At 45.2% G+C, this 17,886-nt stretch overlaps 1 protein-coding gene across 1 annotated transcript in view; it reads left to right on the top strand.

Moving 5' to 3' along the window:
* The window catches only part of ZNF469 (zinc finger protein 469), a 369,159-nt gene extending 353,471 nt beyond the window's left edge, over positions 1–15,688 (top strand). The window contains exon 2 of the mRNA XM_069636113.1: positions 1,034–15,688. Coding sequence (XP_069492214.1) covers positions 1,251–14,279 — 13,029 coding nt within the window. The 5' untranslated portion in view covers positions 1,034–1,250 and the 3' untranslated portion in view covers positions 14,280–15,688. The remainder of the gene's footprint in view (positions 1–1,033) is intronic.
* The last annotated feature ends 2,198 nt before the right edge of the window (positions 15,689–17,886 follow it).

Here is a 17,886-nt window from a genome sequence, read left to right as displayed (position 1 = left end):
TCGCTCTGATCGCCTTTCTGAATGCCACACATGGTGTACTCTCGTTCGGCCTTGCCACACCTCCCACAAGGGTCCTGTCTCTCTCTCGAGCCCCGCAGACTTCTCTCCCTCTTACCACTTCTGTTTGGTTCTTGATCTGGTGCCCCTCCAGGGTGTTGGGCCATCCACTGTTCTGCTCTTTCAGGCAAAGACTGTAGATACTTGGGGCCAGAAACCAAACCAGCCGTTGTAATAGGAAGTTTTAGGTTGTACGTTTTAACTCCAAGATAGCCAACAAAAGTATTCGAGTTTGTGGGAAGGGATGATAACTTTTATCCCCTTCTGGGGATGTCCTGTCCCCTAAGGATGAGCCACCCCCGGGGTTCCCACTTGCGCTGTCCCCTAGGGGGTGTTATGTGGAGCAGGCTCACCTCCATACTCTTAAAGGGGGTGTCTCGCCATAGGGAATAGGGGAAGAACTCCTTGGGGTCATTCTAGACCTTAGAAAGAAGAACATTGACAAATGCCTAGGGTGTGCAGAGCAGAAATAAAGGGGCTCTGGTGAGAGAGGGGTTGTTTGCAGTTGTGGGGGCGGCACGCATCTAAATGAAAGGCTTACTTTTCCTACTGACACCCTATTTTAACCACTAAAAGGTCTGTTTTCTGTCGAAGTGTTACACATTTAAAACAGAATCCGATTGGAATAAAAAATATTATGCCTGCAGTAATCACTGACAAAGGGAAAAAAAGGAGAGATATTTAAAAAAAACGTTTTTTACGCTATACTGCTGTTTAAAGAGCATGCCATGCATCCTGCTTTGGGTTCGCTATTTACTCATCCTTGCTAATACAATCAGAAACGAACAATACAAAAATGAACTCGAGGAAAGTGGGTATTGCTGTCGTGCCACATATTGTACGCATGTCCCAATACTGCATATTGTAAATTTAATTTACCTTTCGTCCAACAAATGTAGAAAAAAAAGACCTTGTGTGAAATATTGTTCATTGTGGCTCATTCTACGCCTTACTCTTCGTATTTCTTCACTTTCAGTTTCCTCCGGAAGTTATGAGCCAACCGTCTGCTGCCTCGTCCATCACCAGCCCTGTGAGAAGCCGTAAGGAACATGAGCGTCAAGCGGTGCCATCTTCCTTCAAGTACCTCATCAGAGCTTTCAAAGAACAAGTGATGCTGCACAGTATAGAATGAAGGAACCCAATGCAGAGGCCCACACGGCAGGATTCGCCTCGTAGTATAGCTGCGCAGTATCATGACGGGAGAAACACAGCATGCCTATGCCATCTGCAGCACTGACCCAGGCTCCATCCTCAAAGAGAAAGAGTTTTCCCTCGAACCCTTTGCTGGAAAAGATGGCGGTGACATGGACCATAAACTGTCAGACAACTCTGACCTGTATTCCCGCGGTTGCAACAACAGTGGGCCACAGTTCAGTGTCAAGGACAAAGAGCCACACAATCAAAGAGAGGCTGTGATCCGACCACAGCAAGCAGGAAAAATTGACTTCAAGTCCCTCTACAACAGGCCAAAGTTTACTAGCGATGGAATATGGAATAGTGGCAAGGGTGGTCCCCAGTCTCCCAATGGGAAGAGCCGAACAAGAGACAAAACTAAAAGATCTGGGAAAGGAGATCGTACCCAGCATCAGCTCTACAGACTCAGTATTAGCAATTCAAGGCCAAACCCTACCATTGGGATTGCCTACCCTCAACAAAAGGTAACGCCACCAAAGAAGGTAGAAGTCAGCCCTGGAACCATTTCCGGAAGCTACTGTTTCCATGTCCCCGGCATTCCTGAGCGGGAGGCAGAGCTCCAGCAGGACGACTTCAGCTTTCACAGATGCTTCCAGGAGGTCTCCTCCAACCTTACCTCCACAATCTCTACCTCAGCGACCAAAGCAACTCCGCGCCAACACCACAGCCTGAAACTGCAGCAAGCAGCTTCCATTGGCCACGAAGTCTCCAGCACCAATGGCCAGCTGCATTACTTGGAGTTTCAGGGGAATGGGACAGACCCTTGGCAGTCGCCCGAAAAAAACGTAACATGTGCATCATACAGTGTTTCTGTCCAGAAAGCATGTCCGTTTCCTGACATTAACAAGTCAGGCCAACATTGCTATGGTGCTGTGCCATATCAGTATCCGTTTCAGTCATTGCATGATCCCAATCCTGGTGTGTTTGGTAACAAAGCAATCAGCCAGGACTACTTGGATGTGGCCTTAGCAGCTAACCAGACAGACCAGGGAGCTTTTGCCTTCCATCCTTCAGCTGATGAGCTAGAGAAATCCGTCAGTGGTGCTTATGCTAATTTATTAAAAGATAGTCGGACATACAGCCTCCCAGCTCAACAGACTCCATTTTTGCATGTGCAGCAAACTCCCGGGGTTCAACATCAACCCTCGCTGCCTTGCTACAAAGGAAGGAATGAACATTCCACTGATCTGAACGGTGCTAATTCGTCTTCTGGTGCTATCAATTCGTCTGGTGCTATTGAACAAACTGTAAGCAATTTCCAAGACAGTCAGGCAATCTTTTCAGCTAGCAATTTTAGTGTGCACAATAACAGCATAACAACTCTAGCCAATAAGAGACAACCAACGTCACTGGACAGTTCGCAGAGTCAGCAACCCTCTCTTAGAAGGAATGTACCCCCAAATTCCATACCGCAAGTGCACTTTTATAACAAGGGGTTCAATAACTCTTCTGCAAACAATGCAAATACCGGACCAGTGCCTTATGACAAAAGCATACTCCCAGCAGCACAGGACCATGCCAACGCGTGGGACGGCGCAAGCAACACTTACCTTCCTGCTGACCAAAATGCAACTAATTATTCCCCGACTGGTGGGAGCCAATTCACTTACCAGTGTCATTCTAATGTTGAGCAAAGACACACATTAAAAAATTCCAGGATGCCCTGGCAACAAGGGCACCACACGACTACGATGCCCAGCCAGAATAGGGCAGAACTGTCTAGGCAACCTGGCAATGGAGAGCCTGCTTTTCCTTGTAATAATTCTGAGTGGCAAGTGGGCAATCATATACTGAAAAACTATGCCATAAATGGACCATCTGGTTATCACAACACTGAACAAATAGCGGGTGAACATATTGCAAGCCAGAGCAATGATGCTGTCTTGCAAAACAGCAGTTCAGATAATGCCTATTTCCATGATGGCGTAAAAGACACAAGTTCACCAGGGTGTGATCTCAGGACCAAAAATCAATTTTTTGGTATGAATCAAGCAGTGCCAGCAGGATCCTCGAGAAATACTGCAAACCAAGCCTTGGCCATGCCACTATCATCCTTAGTGTCAGCATCCCCAGGGGACTCTCCCCTTTCCTCTCCTATTCCAAACAACCTATCCAGTAGCACATGTTCCTCCCTTTCGCCCATGTCTAGCAGTCCTATTAACCCCAGTTCTGAAGAGAACCAGCTCCCGAATGCACTTACTTCCACTTCTTTTTACGGTCAACCATCTCATCCCAAGAATACTAAAATCTTCCATTCTGTTGATCCTCTGCAGCCCAGCCCTCTACACTACAACCCGACAGAGCCTACAAAAACATTGCCCTTCCCATCAGAAGTCACCAAAGAGGATCATGTCTCTAAATATTTTCAGGATAGTCAGTTCCATAAAGCGAACTCTGAGTCAGGTCATGAGTGCCTAAATAACTTTGAGAACGAGCCTCCACCTCCCCCATACTCTTCCCATCATCTTCTAGCCAACTCCCTTAGCAGTGCCAGCTTAGACCAGCTTGACGTTCTCCTGACCTGTAAGCAGTGTGATCGGAACTACAGCAATTTGTCTACGTTTCTTGAGCACCGCCAGTATTGTGGCCTACATGCCATTTTTCAGAATGACATGAAAGATCTACCCAGAGGGCCAGAGAGCAGAAAATGTACTGTAAATTCATTAAAGTCTTCCCGTCCCATGCAAGGGTTACCACTTCCTAAAGGTCCGTCCGACCCACACGAACACTTGCATGGTACAGATAAATGTGCTGACTTCCTTTTGGGTGGCGATAGCAAAGGAGACACGAAGGATGAGCCACTGAAAGTCAACATGTTAAACAGCTTACCAGCAAATGTATTGTCGGTAAATGCATCTGACTTGGAAATTGATGAAGCAAAGCTAGATAGTCTAATCACTGAAGCACTAAATGGTCTGGGGTATCAGTCAGATAATCCTGAGATAGACAGCAGCTTTATGGATGCATTTGTCGATGAAGAACTTTCAATGATGAAGGCACCGCCATACAGGATAAAAGAGCATTTAACACCAGAGACTACGACTGAGCCCAAATCATTGGCTGAGCAACCAACTTATCAAACTAAAAATATCTTTTGTAAACAAAAGGACAGTCAACTGCAGAATCCGAATAGCAATCAAAAGCCTGAAAGAAGACGTGAAGAAAAGAAAGGCATAGCCACAAAATTCATAGACACTGGGACACGACAAATGCTGCAGAGCAATGCGGATGACCAAACCAAGCTCCAGAAAATTGGAAATGTGTCTTCTGAAAAGAAAGACGCTGATAAGAGGGCAAAACCCAACATTGCAGGAAAGCTCAATAGCAATTTTAATGTGACAGCAACTGCACATCAACCTGAAGTTGGGGAGCAGGTCAAGAATCAACTTAACGGAAACAGTCTTTGTTCCTATGTGAAGACTAAAGTAGGGTCAATTTCCATTGACAGGTCCATAGCCGAGGAGAACTGCAAGCCACAAAGAACCACCATGAGAGACACAAAGAAGAGGAATCCTCGGAGTGGAACTTGGAGTAAGGAGCTGATCCATAAAATTGTGCAGCAAAAGAACAAACTACATAAATTGCAGGTTAAAAATAATAAAACTGTGCAGGTTTCATTGGTTGCTGAAAAGACACTGCAACCAAGGCAGAGCCTTTCCTTCGCAGAGTATGACTACGTATCGGATTCAGACGATGATGTCGCATCTGCAAAGAGACACGCCAACAATCAACCTAATGAAAGGCTGAAATATACCTTTACAAGTAAGCATCACGGGGTGGCTGAAAGATCAAAAACAAAACAAACGGCCTGGAAGTGTAGCAAGACAAAAGATGTTTTGAAACATCCAAGGGATTCGGACAGTGACTCTGTCATGGAAGAGGTCCATTCACTAAGATCCAGACGAAGAAGCAGTGGGGCTTTCTCCAGTAGTGTCTCTGGTGAAGTGTGTCAAGCCGACAAAAGCACAGAGATGACCGATTCTGGTAATGAAAAGGAAACTGGGGTCAGGAGAAAATACTCTTATAAAACAAACTCATCAAGATTACTTGAACTAGAGACCCCAGAAACACCAACTAAAGAGAGTTCAACGGAAAAATATAGCCATCAGAAAGACCTTCAACGAGGTACAAAAAGATATGGATCGGCCAAATTTCTGCTGGCTGGTTCCAAAGTACAGCTGGTAAAGAGCAACACCGCCCAGTCTGACACTGTAAATCAAGACACATTCTCGCATGCCAAAGAAAAACTGTTCCCCATCTACGGTGCAGCCCATCAACGACCTGAACCCCTTTTCTGCAGGGAGAAAGCATCCGGTGAGCATAGAGCGAACAACGAACACACAGAGACCACAAGTCAAAGTGACAATGAATCTGAATATCGTTCAGAAATTCCAGTGACCGAGCAAGACGCACCCCATCAGTTTCCGGCATATAGTGAGAACAAGACTAATTGCAATGCAGAGGAAATACCCAAAGTATCACTTGTTGGCAATACAATCAGTGCTGCTCCGCTTGCTCACTGCACTCCGGCCAATATGGCGAATGCAAAGGATTCTAGGCTGAGCAATGACCCCAAGGACTTTGGATATTACAACAGCAACCCTCATTCTATGGAATATGCATTAACTACTAAAGAACCAAGTACGTATGACAAAACCAGTGACGACTATGAGCAGAAAGACATGCCTAACCATTACGATTCACAGCTGCTTCCCAAACCTTTAGCCATGGAGACACCAGAAACTGGTGATATGTATTTGTGCCACAATGACATTAGCTCAAGTTCATTTGATCACAAAGCTTCAGACCTGACCTCATTCACAGTAGAAACCGGCCATAAAAATGTGGCCTCCCCCCTTGACTTTGACTCCGCTTCAATATTTGGAGAGCTTCCTGTATCTGGTTATGGAAGCCCATTGTATGCCAATGTTTCTGCCACCAAAGAAGATTATGTATCATATCCATGCCACGACAGTCAGTCAAGTAAGACATCATTGTTTGAGCAGCCTTACCCTCCATTTTTGCAAGAAAAGGATTGGGAGTTAATGCAAGCAATGTCCCCGCTGCTGCCACCAGACCAATTCCATAATTCATTGAATAAGAAACATGACAGCGTGGGGGTCGTTCCTTCCGGAGAAATGTCAATTGAATCTATTTCGGGTTGTAATGTGCCTTTCATGAGCAGTATGTCAGTGGATGAACTTGAGATCAAACGGCTGGTGACAGAATTAGAGTGCCAGCTTCAGACAAGTAAGTCATGTAGCCTTTCCCCTGCCCAGCCAAGCGCCCAACACCAGATGAGCAAAGACATCAACAACGTTTCAAGTCACTATTCAAATTTAAGCTTCGATCATGTTTCAGAGAATGAGAGCAGTTTATTCTTGTCGGACGAGCTCAATAATCTTGGTAATACTTGCAACAGTGGCCCAATGGCATTGCTTGGTAGCAGTTTGGAAGATATCCCATTGCCAGCTGCAAGTGAAGAGGGGCAATTCAAAAGCAAAAGCCCTAAGAGTTCCTGGACGTACTCTGTTGCATTTGACTCTCTTGAGCCACTCGGTCACCCATCCCTGTCTAAAGATTCAGACTCCCTGGACCCATATAACTCCAAAGAAGAGGTTAGCCAGTTTACTGAACACCTGAAGAGCTTTTCAGTCTCCCAAAGCAATATGTCTGAGTTAACGGTTTATGGCTCTCCAAATTCACTGTGTGATGTTGGCTTATCCAGCTTCACTGCTGAAGACAGGTCTACGAAGAGTCCCAACACTTTTGCCAGTGATCCTTCATCTGCTAAAGAGAGTGTAGACAGTCATGGGGAGGCCACCAAACACAGAGAGAAGTGTCATCATGAGCAAAACAAACCTAAAAGAGCATTTGATGACCCACCCAACCTAGAGCCTTTCCAGAGTCAAGCCTCAGATTTCCCCGCTGAATTCGAACTGAATAATGAAGTGGTGTCCCTGGTGGATATGGCATTATCTCCATCTCACACGTCTGTCACAGATTCTATGAAGGAGGTGCCAAGCAGAAATTTGGCTGCCAAGCCTTTCGAGGTGCCCATAGCCTCTGATGAAAGTAGCTTAGCTAGCGGTGGTGGAGAACAGGCAGACTTCTCAGTTGGCACAATCTCACCACCCCTACCAGAGAATGACGACAGCAAGCATGTGTTGTTTGATATACCCAATTTGGACAAAGAGGAAATGAGCAGACCTGATAATGCAGTGATCCTGCAAGGGTCCGAAGCCAACCCTTTAAAGCAGCTTCAGCTCTTTGTGGCAAGGACGGCAAAGAATAACGAAGAGGAGATGATGCTGCCATGCTTCCCTGGGCTTCTCTCCACCCCACACCAAGTTTCCTGCACCGAGGATGCTCAGCCTGGAGAGAGCGAAGAGAGCAGCAGCCCTAAAATGCAGATTTCGTCTCAAAGCAATGCTTCTAGCTCAGAGGCTGCAGCAGAAGCTGACTGTGAAACTCTCACCCTAGAGTTAACAGAAGGGCTACACCTTTCAGTTTCCTCTCGTGATCAGTCACCCTTAAACCTAGAGTTGCGCTCTGCTACCCCAATGAACAGCGAGCTGCAAAATTGTGAGACAGACCAACATCACTTAGGAGATGAGTATTCAGAATTGAATGACATTCATATCAGCACGGATGCAATTTCGCAAAACCATGACAGCCTCTCGCTGCTCAGGGATGCAACCCTAAACCCCCAGCCAGGAGAGGTAAAGGAGGAGGATCAGACGGGAAACCTGCTGGAAGCCGATGAAAAACGATCAGCCTTGACATTTCAAGAACACAGTCAGGCTATCTTTTCAAACCAGGTTTCATTTGAAGCAGAGCTTTTAGACAATCTGTTGAATCCCGCAGTTTACATGTGTGATGCTGAAGGTAGCATGCCATGTGATAACTCATGCCATGATGAGAATTTGACCCGTGCTTTACACCTGGACCATGGCAACACACACACACAAGTAAATGTTGATCATGGAGCACAATGGCCAAAGTTCCATGGTCAGGGACCAAGCAGGCCTACAACCCCCAACAACCCTCTCACCGACCAAGAAAATATTCAGTCGCCCGAGAGCGATATACTCCCAGCGCACACTGAGATATCAGAAAAAGCCAATAATACACAGCTCAGTGAAATCCTTAACTCACCTTTCTCCAAGGACAGCTCTTCCAATACTTTGCTTAAAAAGCCCACATTTGGTCACTATGAGCAGCTGGTTAAAGGTTGTCCAGAAAAAGCTAACATATCAGACGTCCAAGAACAGTTATTTGAGAACCCCATTTATGGCAACTCACACAAGCCCACCTCGAACCCTGCACCTCTTTATCCTCTTACTCAAGGCAAAGAGGAAGGACTCTTGTTAACTCTCCCAGAGCACGCTTCCTCTAAGGCACACATGGACTCGAGTGACAGTATTAGCGATGGCCTTTCAGATAACAACCTGATCAACACAGGGCAGCCTGGGCACCATGTGCTGCTTAGATCCCCTGGCCGACTGTGCTCAGATGACAGTGGACAGTTGGAAACTAAACAACAAGTTGATATGAACATCGCACACCCCCGTCAACCCCTCCTTAAGCAAAAAGAAGGAAGTGATATGATGCCCGAAAGGGTGAACCATGATCCTGCATCTGCTCATCCTCAAGAGCATGGACAATCCTCTATCACTGACAATGTTCCAAATGTACATTCGGTGAGTGAAGATCGAATGCATGCATGCCCGTCCGCTCCCGAAAACTCTGCATACTCCACCCTGTGTGCCGATCTCTTCACCGAAATGAATGACACCGATAACGAGTTAAGTCTGCATGTCCAACCTGACACGAAATTTGAAAACTGTTTCAGCATCGATCAAGATGACCCTCTCAACCTACAAGATATGTTAAGCTGCAGCACATCCATTAAAGACCAATACAACCACACAGGGCATGGGGTGCAAACCAAAGCAGACGGGAGCACTGTTATTCTGAAGGATCTGCCCATATCAGAAGCGATTAATAACTCCTCGAAGGAGACGTCTGTTGGGTTAGTCAACACAGACAATCCAGTGATGACAATTGCTTCTGGTACGCCTTGCCCTGACTATTTAGACCCAGTAATGAATGGAGTTTTAAACATCTTAAACTGTGAAAAGAGCAAAGCAATATTTCGAAGCCTAGGCCTGCCTTCCAGCAACGATGATACCAAAGATAGAAAAGCTGCTGGATCACAAGTGACATGCGATATTTGCTCTGCATCTTTTAGATCCAAACCAGGTCTAACCAGACATAAGGCCTTTAAGCATCCCACGAAGCACGACAGCACAACAGTACCAAAAGACACAGCTAGTGGCGATTTATCAATTCCAAAGAAGGCCTCTAAAATTCCTGTGGCAAACTCATACACAGCAGAACCACCACCGCTGTTGGAGCAAAATATTCCCCCAACTACTCATGAAGAAGGCAACATAGAAAGCGTAGATGAAAAGTGCAACATTTTAGATCAGCAAAGTTCTGTACCTTCTGTGGATAACCATGAGCTATTTCCAAGCAATATGTTAAAAGAGACGACCAATAAAAATTGCGCTGTCTTGGAATTAGGTGAGTTGCATGATCCGACAGCAGATGAGCCAGTCCCTGGACGGCTACCTGGAAAAGCGGAAAAAAAGTGTCAGAAGCAACATAGAGACCCAAATACAAATGAGAATTCTAAGAAGGTACATCATGGTAATTTAAAAAAAAGAAAGGCGAAGAAACAGCTGGGCAGATCTTCTGACTCACAGGTCCCCTCGGATGAAATTTTAAATATCATCAAAACGAATATTTTAAAGGCAATTACATGTCCTGGGCAATCAAGCAGAAGCATCACAACTCCAATAGTAGATGGAAGATTTCCAGACCAAGAGCCATGCAAAGCAAAACAGGAGGATGTCGGGGGGCTGAGATCCGATGACATCAGAAACACCAGCACAGCAGAGGAGCTCCCAGGAAAGAAGTTGTTTGATAGTACTGAGAATGGTGATGATAAAATAGGAGAGAATATCGCTGGTAGAAGTCAACTTGGTGATCAAGAATGGATAGATGGTTATCTAAGGCATGTTGAGCAGAATGTGAGTGATGGAGGTGGGATGGGGCAAGGGACTGCAGTCATTCTGGAAGAAACTGGGACAATATATGATAGTGTAGCAGAAAGTCATGCAAGAACCGTTGAAGAGTCACTGAACTATGAACCGTCAAGTCCTGTGGAGATACATCGAACATTACGACTTATTGAGGCAGAAATGGTTGCAAAAGAAATGGCCAGAGATGCTCCTAATAACAGATTTGATGGTACCGCTTTCTGTGCAGACGCAACCACTAAGGAAATGAGGCTCTCCGAGCCCTTGTCAAGCATTGCCGGCGAGCCAGACTACAACAGTCTGTTTGATGACGACATCACCTTTTCAATGTTGTTTCCAAGAGATGACCACTTCATCCGGAGGAAATGCACTCGGGTCTACGGAAAGCGCAGTAAGAATCTGCCACACACTGCCATTCACAAAGAGGAAGAGGCTTCGGAGACATTTCCCAATCAATCTGGCCACGCTTTTGTCAGTGAAGATGGTGGTTCCTTGGGCGGTAGTAGGGACAACTCTGCTACTTATGAAAGCGCCTCAATTAACAACAGCTTAATGCGAGATATATGCCACAGAAGCAAACACAATGAGAGTGACTTTGATTCAAACTCTTGTGAGACACCCATGCTTCAACCGAACAATGAAAGACCAAGCCCAGGGGTGGACACCATAGACATGGAAAGTGAGACGCTTTTAAACTTTTTGTGCCAAAACCAGCAAGCAGAGAGCACACCAAGCTTGCAGGCCCTTTCTTCCATTAGTGAAAGGCTTACAGAAGAGGGAGACCGTTTTTTAACCAGAGAGCAGTATTTTAGGTCATCAAGTGAAATCGAAGGTGGACATTTCTTTCGAGAATGCAGTCCCGAAGAACTTGACTTAGATGGACCTTATCCCAGCAAAAAACAAAGAAGCCCATCAGAACTTTGCACAATCGATATGGATTTCCTCAATGCAAAGTTAGAAACGGGAGAGATACATTTTGGAAACACTTGTGAAGAAACCTCAAATGACCTGGATATGAGCCAATTAAGTCCTGAAGAAAAGCCAAACCAGAGTCACAAGCAAAACCAAAGTCAAATCGAAGACGGGAAAACAGCTAAAAGTCATGGTGATGTTACTCTCAAGCCAAAACACAAGCAGTACAAGTGCAAGGCTTGCTTCCAGTGGTTCCTTACGTTAGGGGAACTCAACTTTCACAAGCTGAGTCACAATCCATGCCCTCCGCCCACCTGTTACATGTGTGTCCAGCGCAAATTTAGCTCCAGGGAACAGCTGAAGGATCACTTGAGAGAAAAGCATGCGAAGAACAAGGCTGGGTTTTGGGTGTGTGGGATGTGCCTGAAGGAGATCTCTGATGTCTGGATGTACAATGAGCACTTAAGAGAACATGCTACTCAGTTTGCCAGGAAAGGTCAAGCACAGTCTGTGTTGGGTCTGCATGGCTGCTTTCCAGACGAGGCTACTGTTCACAGCTTTCTAACTAGGTTCATCTATCGCAAGCCAAATAAATCAGGCAAGCCCTTGGACTCAGAAAACAATATAAAAGGTAATGACCCAGAGGAGCCAATCGAAAAAGAATCAAAGACCAGCAAAGACCCTGAGGTCCACAGCATCGAAAACAAATCAATGTCTCCTAGTCCACTGAAGGACCCTGGTAACCAGCCCCCAGACAGTGTGCAACATAAGGATAAGGAAACTGTGGAGAAGAATGCAATGGTTCACTCCCATCAGAGTGAGTCTTCTAGTCCACTTCCAGAGTTAGTGCTGAGGAGCGATGCCGGTCCAAAGAACGCCCCCATTCATCCTCAATGCAAGGATCCATCCAGAGATTGCCATCACTGTGGTAAACAGTTCCCAAAGCCATTCAAGCTTCAAAGGCACTTAGTAGTACATAGTTTACAAAAAATCTTCTTGTGCCACAGATGCCCAAAGTTCTATCAGGACACCCAAGAACTGAGAAGCCATCTCCGGCAGCAGCATGAAATAGCAGAGGAGTCTGAGATTAAACACACCACACTATATGCCTGTGAAATGTGCGCTGATGTTATGCATGTTATCAAGAAGTCATTTATATGTAGCACATGCAACTACACGTTTTCCAAGAAGGAACAATACGACCGACATATGGAGAAACACCTAGTGGAGGGTAGCAAGACTTTCAAATTTAGAAGCGTGAGGAGGCCTGATCCAACAGGAAAAGAGGCAAGCAGGAAGTTGAAAGAGGTGCTCCCAAGTGAAGGACCTCCACCAAGCAAAAAGAGAAGAAACATGCCCGGCCTGTCACCCATTAATGAGACACTTGTCATCAGTCCGGTCTCTGTGCCTGCCAACAGCACTAGTGATCATCCCCCAAGCGGTGAGACTTCACCAGTAACTCCACTATTCTCTCCCGGTGAAGTCTCCAACCTAGCTGCCGGCATGCCAGAGCCCTCAGTAAAGATGGAGGATGAAGCAGGAGACGTTGGCAATTTCCTTCCAGAAGTGCAAGAGGCCCAGCTCTACCTCAGCTCTCTCCCCCCATGTCTCTCGCCGCCTACGCCCCGTGATTTAAAAAGGGACCCAGAGCTGGATGACATTCCTACTCTCACACTTAATGAACCAAGCAACCAAGCCATTGACACAAAGCATTCGGCCCCCATCGCAGACAACTGGCAAGTAAGGTGTGAGACTGCTAGTACAACTCTTTTTGACACACCAATGGAAGGACTGCTTCCCAATCTATGCACTGAACCAGCAGCACAAACACACGGGGAGGAGGTCTTGCCACTCAACAATCCAGATGAACACGATGATGTTCTGGGAGAAGCACAAACTTTACAAGACCAATTAAAGGAAGGCCCTTCTTTGTACTCTGGCAAGAAGAGTGCAGAGTTTACTGAACCAGGTTCATGCAACACAGAGGTGAATAACCTCCAAAGGGCATTAGGTGAACAGAGTCAGGAAGGCGATATGACGGAAGAAGGTATATTCCACCCCAGTGCAGCTGAGAGTCTTACCCATGATCCTGTGCCCTTAAAGGAGAAGGTGACATCATTTGATTCAAGCGCTACTTCCAGAAATCACATTTCTTCAGAAAAGGGTGGCCCAGACAACCATACTAACAACAGACAGCCATCAAATGTACAAAGTGGTGGTGGCATTGGGGACCCTCATAAACCATGTTCGTCCAAGGAGAAGACATCTGTCGAGGCCATGATTTCTTCTAAAGAGGGGGGTACAAACAATATGAAGGAAATGGGAGGGAGCAACCACAAGACCCCGAATGGCCAACTGAAACGTCAGTTTGTCATGAACACTGTAAAACACAGCAGCTCAGATCCAGGAAAGCCCCTGGAGAAATCCTCTCTAAGCGCCTCCCTGAAAGCCAGCTCTAAAAAGCGGAAAGATAACTTAACTCTGGCCTACAAGAGCAGCTCGAACTCTAGGGAGAGCACTGAGGGGGAGGGAAAGAAGAAACAAAACAAAATGGTGATTGTTATTCCTGGTAGGAATGAAAGCTCTGACAGCTTGAAAAAGCATGAACGCTCACATGGACACCCTGTCCTGCCTTCAGCCAGAGAGCAAGCTTTAAACAGGAACCTCCACTACCCCAAGCCGAAAACTGGAGGCATAGGCAGCCCAGTAAAAAAAATGGTGCTAGATTCTCAAAGCCAAAAGAAAGTGGACGGACGCCATCACTCCAGTGGGGACTACAAGCGCAAGAAGGAGATATTGGGCAAAACACTTCACCAGTTACTGCCAAAGAGCTCGGGTCTTCCTTTTGGCAGCCCTTTGCACAAGAACAGAACAGCCCAAACTTTAGTAAAGCCCCCTGAGCGTCCCAATTACAGAACAGCAGAATCACAAAACAATCTCCTCAGCAAACTCTTTGGACAAAAATTAACTAGCTTTAAGATCCCTCTGCGAAGAGACACTTCGGAATGACATATAGGGGTAAAGACCCACCAACCTTATTTTCTTCCTAAGAGAAGAGCATAATAGCAAGTCGGTTGTTTCTGCGAATTTACGAATTTGTTCCCAGATCCAGCTTGAACTTGCACTTCCGGAGCTGTGAAATAGTTTGCTTTGTGTCAGCTATGTCCTTTCAATCTCCTGGTGTGTTTGTTATGCCAATGGTCAGACTCTGATGTGGATAATGGTGTTCCTAACTAAAAATTGTTATTTCTATGGGCAGAAAAATATGAATTTACAATTGTTGAGAGGTTTTTTCTTTCTCTAGCTTTGCACAATTTGATGAGTTTCCAGGCAAACTGGCGTTTTAAAGACTAAGTGGCATCCTCTCTTTGTTCAGAGACTAAAGTCCAGGGACTCTCATTTCATGAACACCATTCAACGAGTGTCTGATAATGCAGAAAGCTACAATTGATGATTATTTGTTATAAGATAATCCAGTATGCTTTTCTTCAGCTGAGAGGACTATGGCACAATGCTAACACAATTTTAACAAATTTGATAGTTTAAGTGCTGTATCATACATTTTACATTTTTCATACATACAGTTGATATTTAACAAAAACAATCAAAAAACAAAAAGGGAAAGTTCGTGGATCTCCTAGTCCATTTTTCTTGAGGATGCTATACTCATCTGTATTATATCTTATAAATTGACCACTGTAGATATTGTATTTTAAGTGCATAAAATATTGCTATTGTGATGCGGCTTTTGATTTCTGACATTTTGTTTTGTCCGACAAGACTGACAGTTTCTTCACAACATCTGGTCCTATCATGACCTTATTCAGTAGCATTTCCACGACTTCTTTCTCGACTGAGATGGTAGTCTCAGATACCTGCCAATGGACACTATGAAAGGATAAGAACAGTACTGACAGTCTGACATGTCCTCTCAATGCAATTACTGGTGCTATTTTTGTAATGTGAACGCAGGCTTCCTTTGAGAAAGGAACTGTTAAAATAGTAGCAATTACCTGCAAAGCAAGACAACTTTCTGCTGGGTCTTCACGGTGTTGAAGTCGTGCTGTACTGTTCCGTAGGTACAAAATTGAACTCTTTCGTGAAATCGAAGCAAACTCAGGTGCAAACAAATACCTTGGCCAGCGGCCCAAGGATACATATTGGTGCACTGATGCTATTTACAAAATGTCTTGCATGGGTCAACATCAACAAAAGGTTCTCCTGTTTATAAACTGCATCGCTTGTATAAAACCATTGTAGACTAAGACTTTGGGTGGAGTGCAAAAGTCAAACTTTTTTATTTTGATATTCCATCAAAAATTGTAAAGAACAGAGCATATTTTGTACATTTCTCGTTAACTATTAAATATTAAAGTGCCTTTTTTATTGTTAAATAAAATATGAGATGAAACAGGTTATTTCAAAATGGTACCATAGTAATCTTTTAAACAATATGCACTTTTTTCACAGGGAAAACATTTAATACGTTTGGAGTTCGTAAAATGATTTCTGCACTAACTAACCCTACAAAAAAACTCACTCTTCTACATTCACCTCTCCAACCCTGAACTAAACACAACCAGACCTCTACAGCACAACAAATCGCATGCACTTCACTACACCACAACAACAACAAAAAACAAAACAAACAACAGCACATGGCGGCTACCAACTGAAAAAAACACAACTACGCTCACGAACAGTGTCAACCGAACTGAAGCTGCCAACAGAACATCACATCTCTCTTTCTCTTTTCTCCTTCTCAGACCTGGTAACCCCTCCCCCCCTTTTTCTTTACAGATCCGCCAGAGCACCAACAAACCAGGCAGGTGGCGAGAGTGCAAGATATAAGGACCTTTCACATAACATAGCACGTGTGCCCCTTTGTGACTGTGTTTGTGGTAGAATGTGACATTCTTTGAAGAATTGCTTTCCTTCCCATGGAGCGCCAAGTGACTACACAGGTGGCAACAGTGCGTGGTAAAAGGTCCTTTTTAAAAAAAATGTGTTTATTGTTTTCATATACAGAACGAACAAGCACTCTCCCCCTAACTGCCCCCCTCCCGCCCTCCCTCTGGAAGATAGTCTTTGAATCTGAATCTGCTGGGGTCTACTCATGCCGTGAAAATGTCCAAAATTCTTATTTTGTGTGGGCACCACTGTTCCATGTAGTGCGATTGAAGGTATTCGAGCACCTTCCCCCATTATTTCATAAAGGAGCTTCCCGTGCCCAGCAGGGTGTGGGATAGTTTTTCCATTGTTAGGCCTTGTGTAACAATCCAAATATCAGTGGGAGGTCCCGTTGATTCCAACTCTGAGCTATCATCGCCCAAGCCACAATTAGCAGACCCATAAAGCTCCTCCATTGCGATTTAAAGAACTTCTTTGCTTCAGGGTCCTTGAACCCACACATCCACACCTTCTCCCTCACCTGAGCCATGTTAGGGAACATCCCCTGCATCTGTGCTTTTACCTCATACCAGAAGCCCTGAATCCCTTTACAGTCCCACTAGATGTGCCTCCATGTACCTTCCCCGCCACACTCTCTCCAGCACAGTTTGCGTGTGTTTGGAAACAACGCATTCAACCGCACCGGTGTCAAGTGCCACTGGGTCATCACCTTTACCAATATTCCCCTCATTTGAACCGAGCGGGTCAATCTTGGTATACTACCCCAAAGTTCCTCCCACTACTGTTTGTTGATAGACTCTTACAGCGTGTGGTGCCACTTCACCATATAGTTCCAGCTTACCCTTTCCCCTTGCATATTGATGTATTTATACAGTGTCGACCTCAGTTTCTTGGTTCCAGGGTTGGACAGAGTATACTTTTCAGACGGTGTAAGGGCGCTTGTTGCCGCCTGTTTAATGATTGGGGTTGCAAGCCAGTGCCTTAGTTGTTCATATTTATATCTGTCTGATTCCTTTAGATTTAGGATGCTTTTGCATGCCACATATGAGAGCACCTCTTGATCCTCCATCATTTCCCCAATTTTCGTACATCCCACCTTTTCTTAATTCCCATATGCCCCCTTTTCCATTCCCAGAGGGAATCTGGGTTCCCGAACATTGGGGTAAATGGGCCCGGCACCACTGTTAAAGTGCCTTTCCGTGCTAGGTCATCCCATGCATCCAAAGGGGCCCTCATAACTTCGCTGATGTGTAATTTGGGTGCCTGGTCTGTCTCCCCTTCCATGGCAGCTCCCTCAGTGGGGTTCTTGCCACCGCCCTGTCTTGCTCGGCCCATACATTTTGTTGCCCCCCTCCATCAATTCTTTCAAGATCTACACTTGCGCTGCCTGATAGTACCAGAGACAGTGCGGTAGAGCCATACCCCCCTCTAGGATTGGAGCTGTTAAAACTGCCCTAGCTATCCTTGGAGCCTTCCTCTTCCATATATTGGAGGATATGGTTTATAGTCAAAAAGTCGAAAACATAATGTCGAATAGCAAAAATGTCGAAAAAAAAATGTCGAATGTAAAAAAGTCGAAAAAACATACATATAATAGGAGTCATAATTTCGAAAAAAAATGTCGAAAAAAAAATCGAAAACCCAAAACACTTTTTTTTTTTTTACCCAGATAGTAACATTTATTATGGGGGGGGTCCCCCCCAAC

The sequence above is a fragment of the Ambystoma mexicanum genome, chromosome 1q (genome assembly GCF_040938575.1).
Source record: "Ambystoma mexicanum isolate Mex_15411 chromosome 1q, UKY_AmexF1_1, whole genome shotgun sequence".
In the NCBI taxonomy this organism is placed as follows: domain Eukaryota; kingdom Metazoa; phylum Chordata; class Amphibia; order Caudata; family Ambystomatidae; genus Ambystoma; species Ambystoma mexicanum.
Note: the sequence above shows the minus strand (reverse complement) of the source record. Positions and strands in the feature narration are given on the sequence as shown.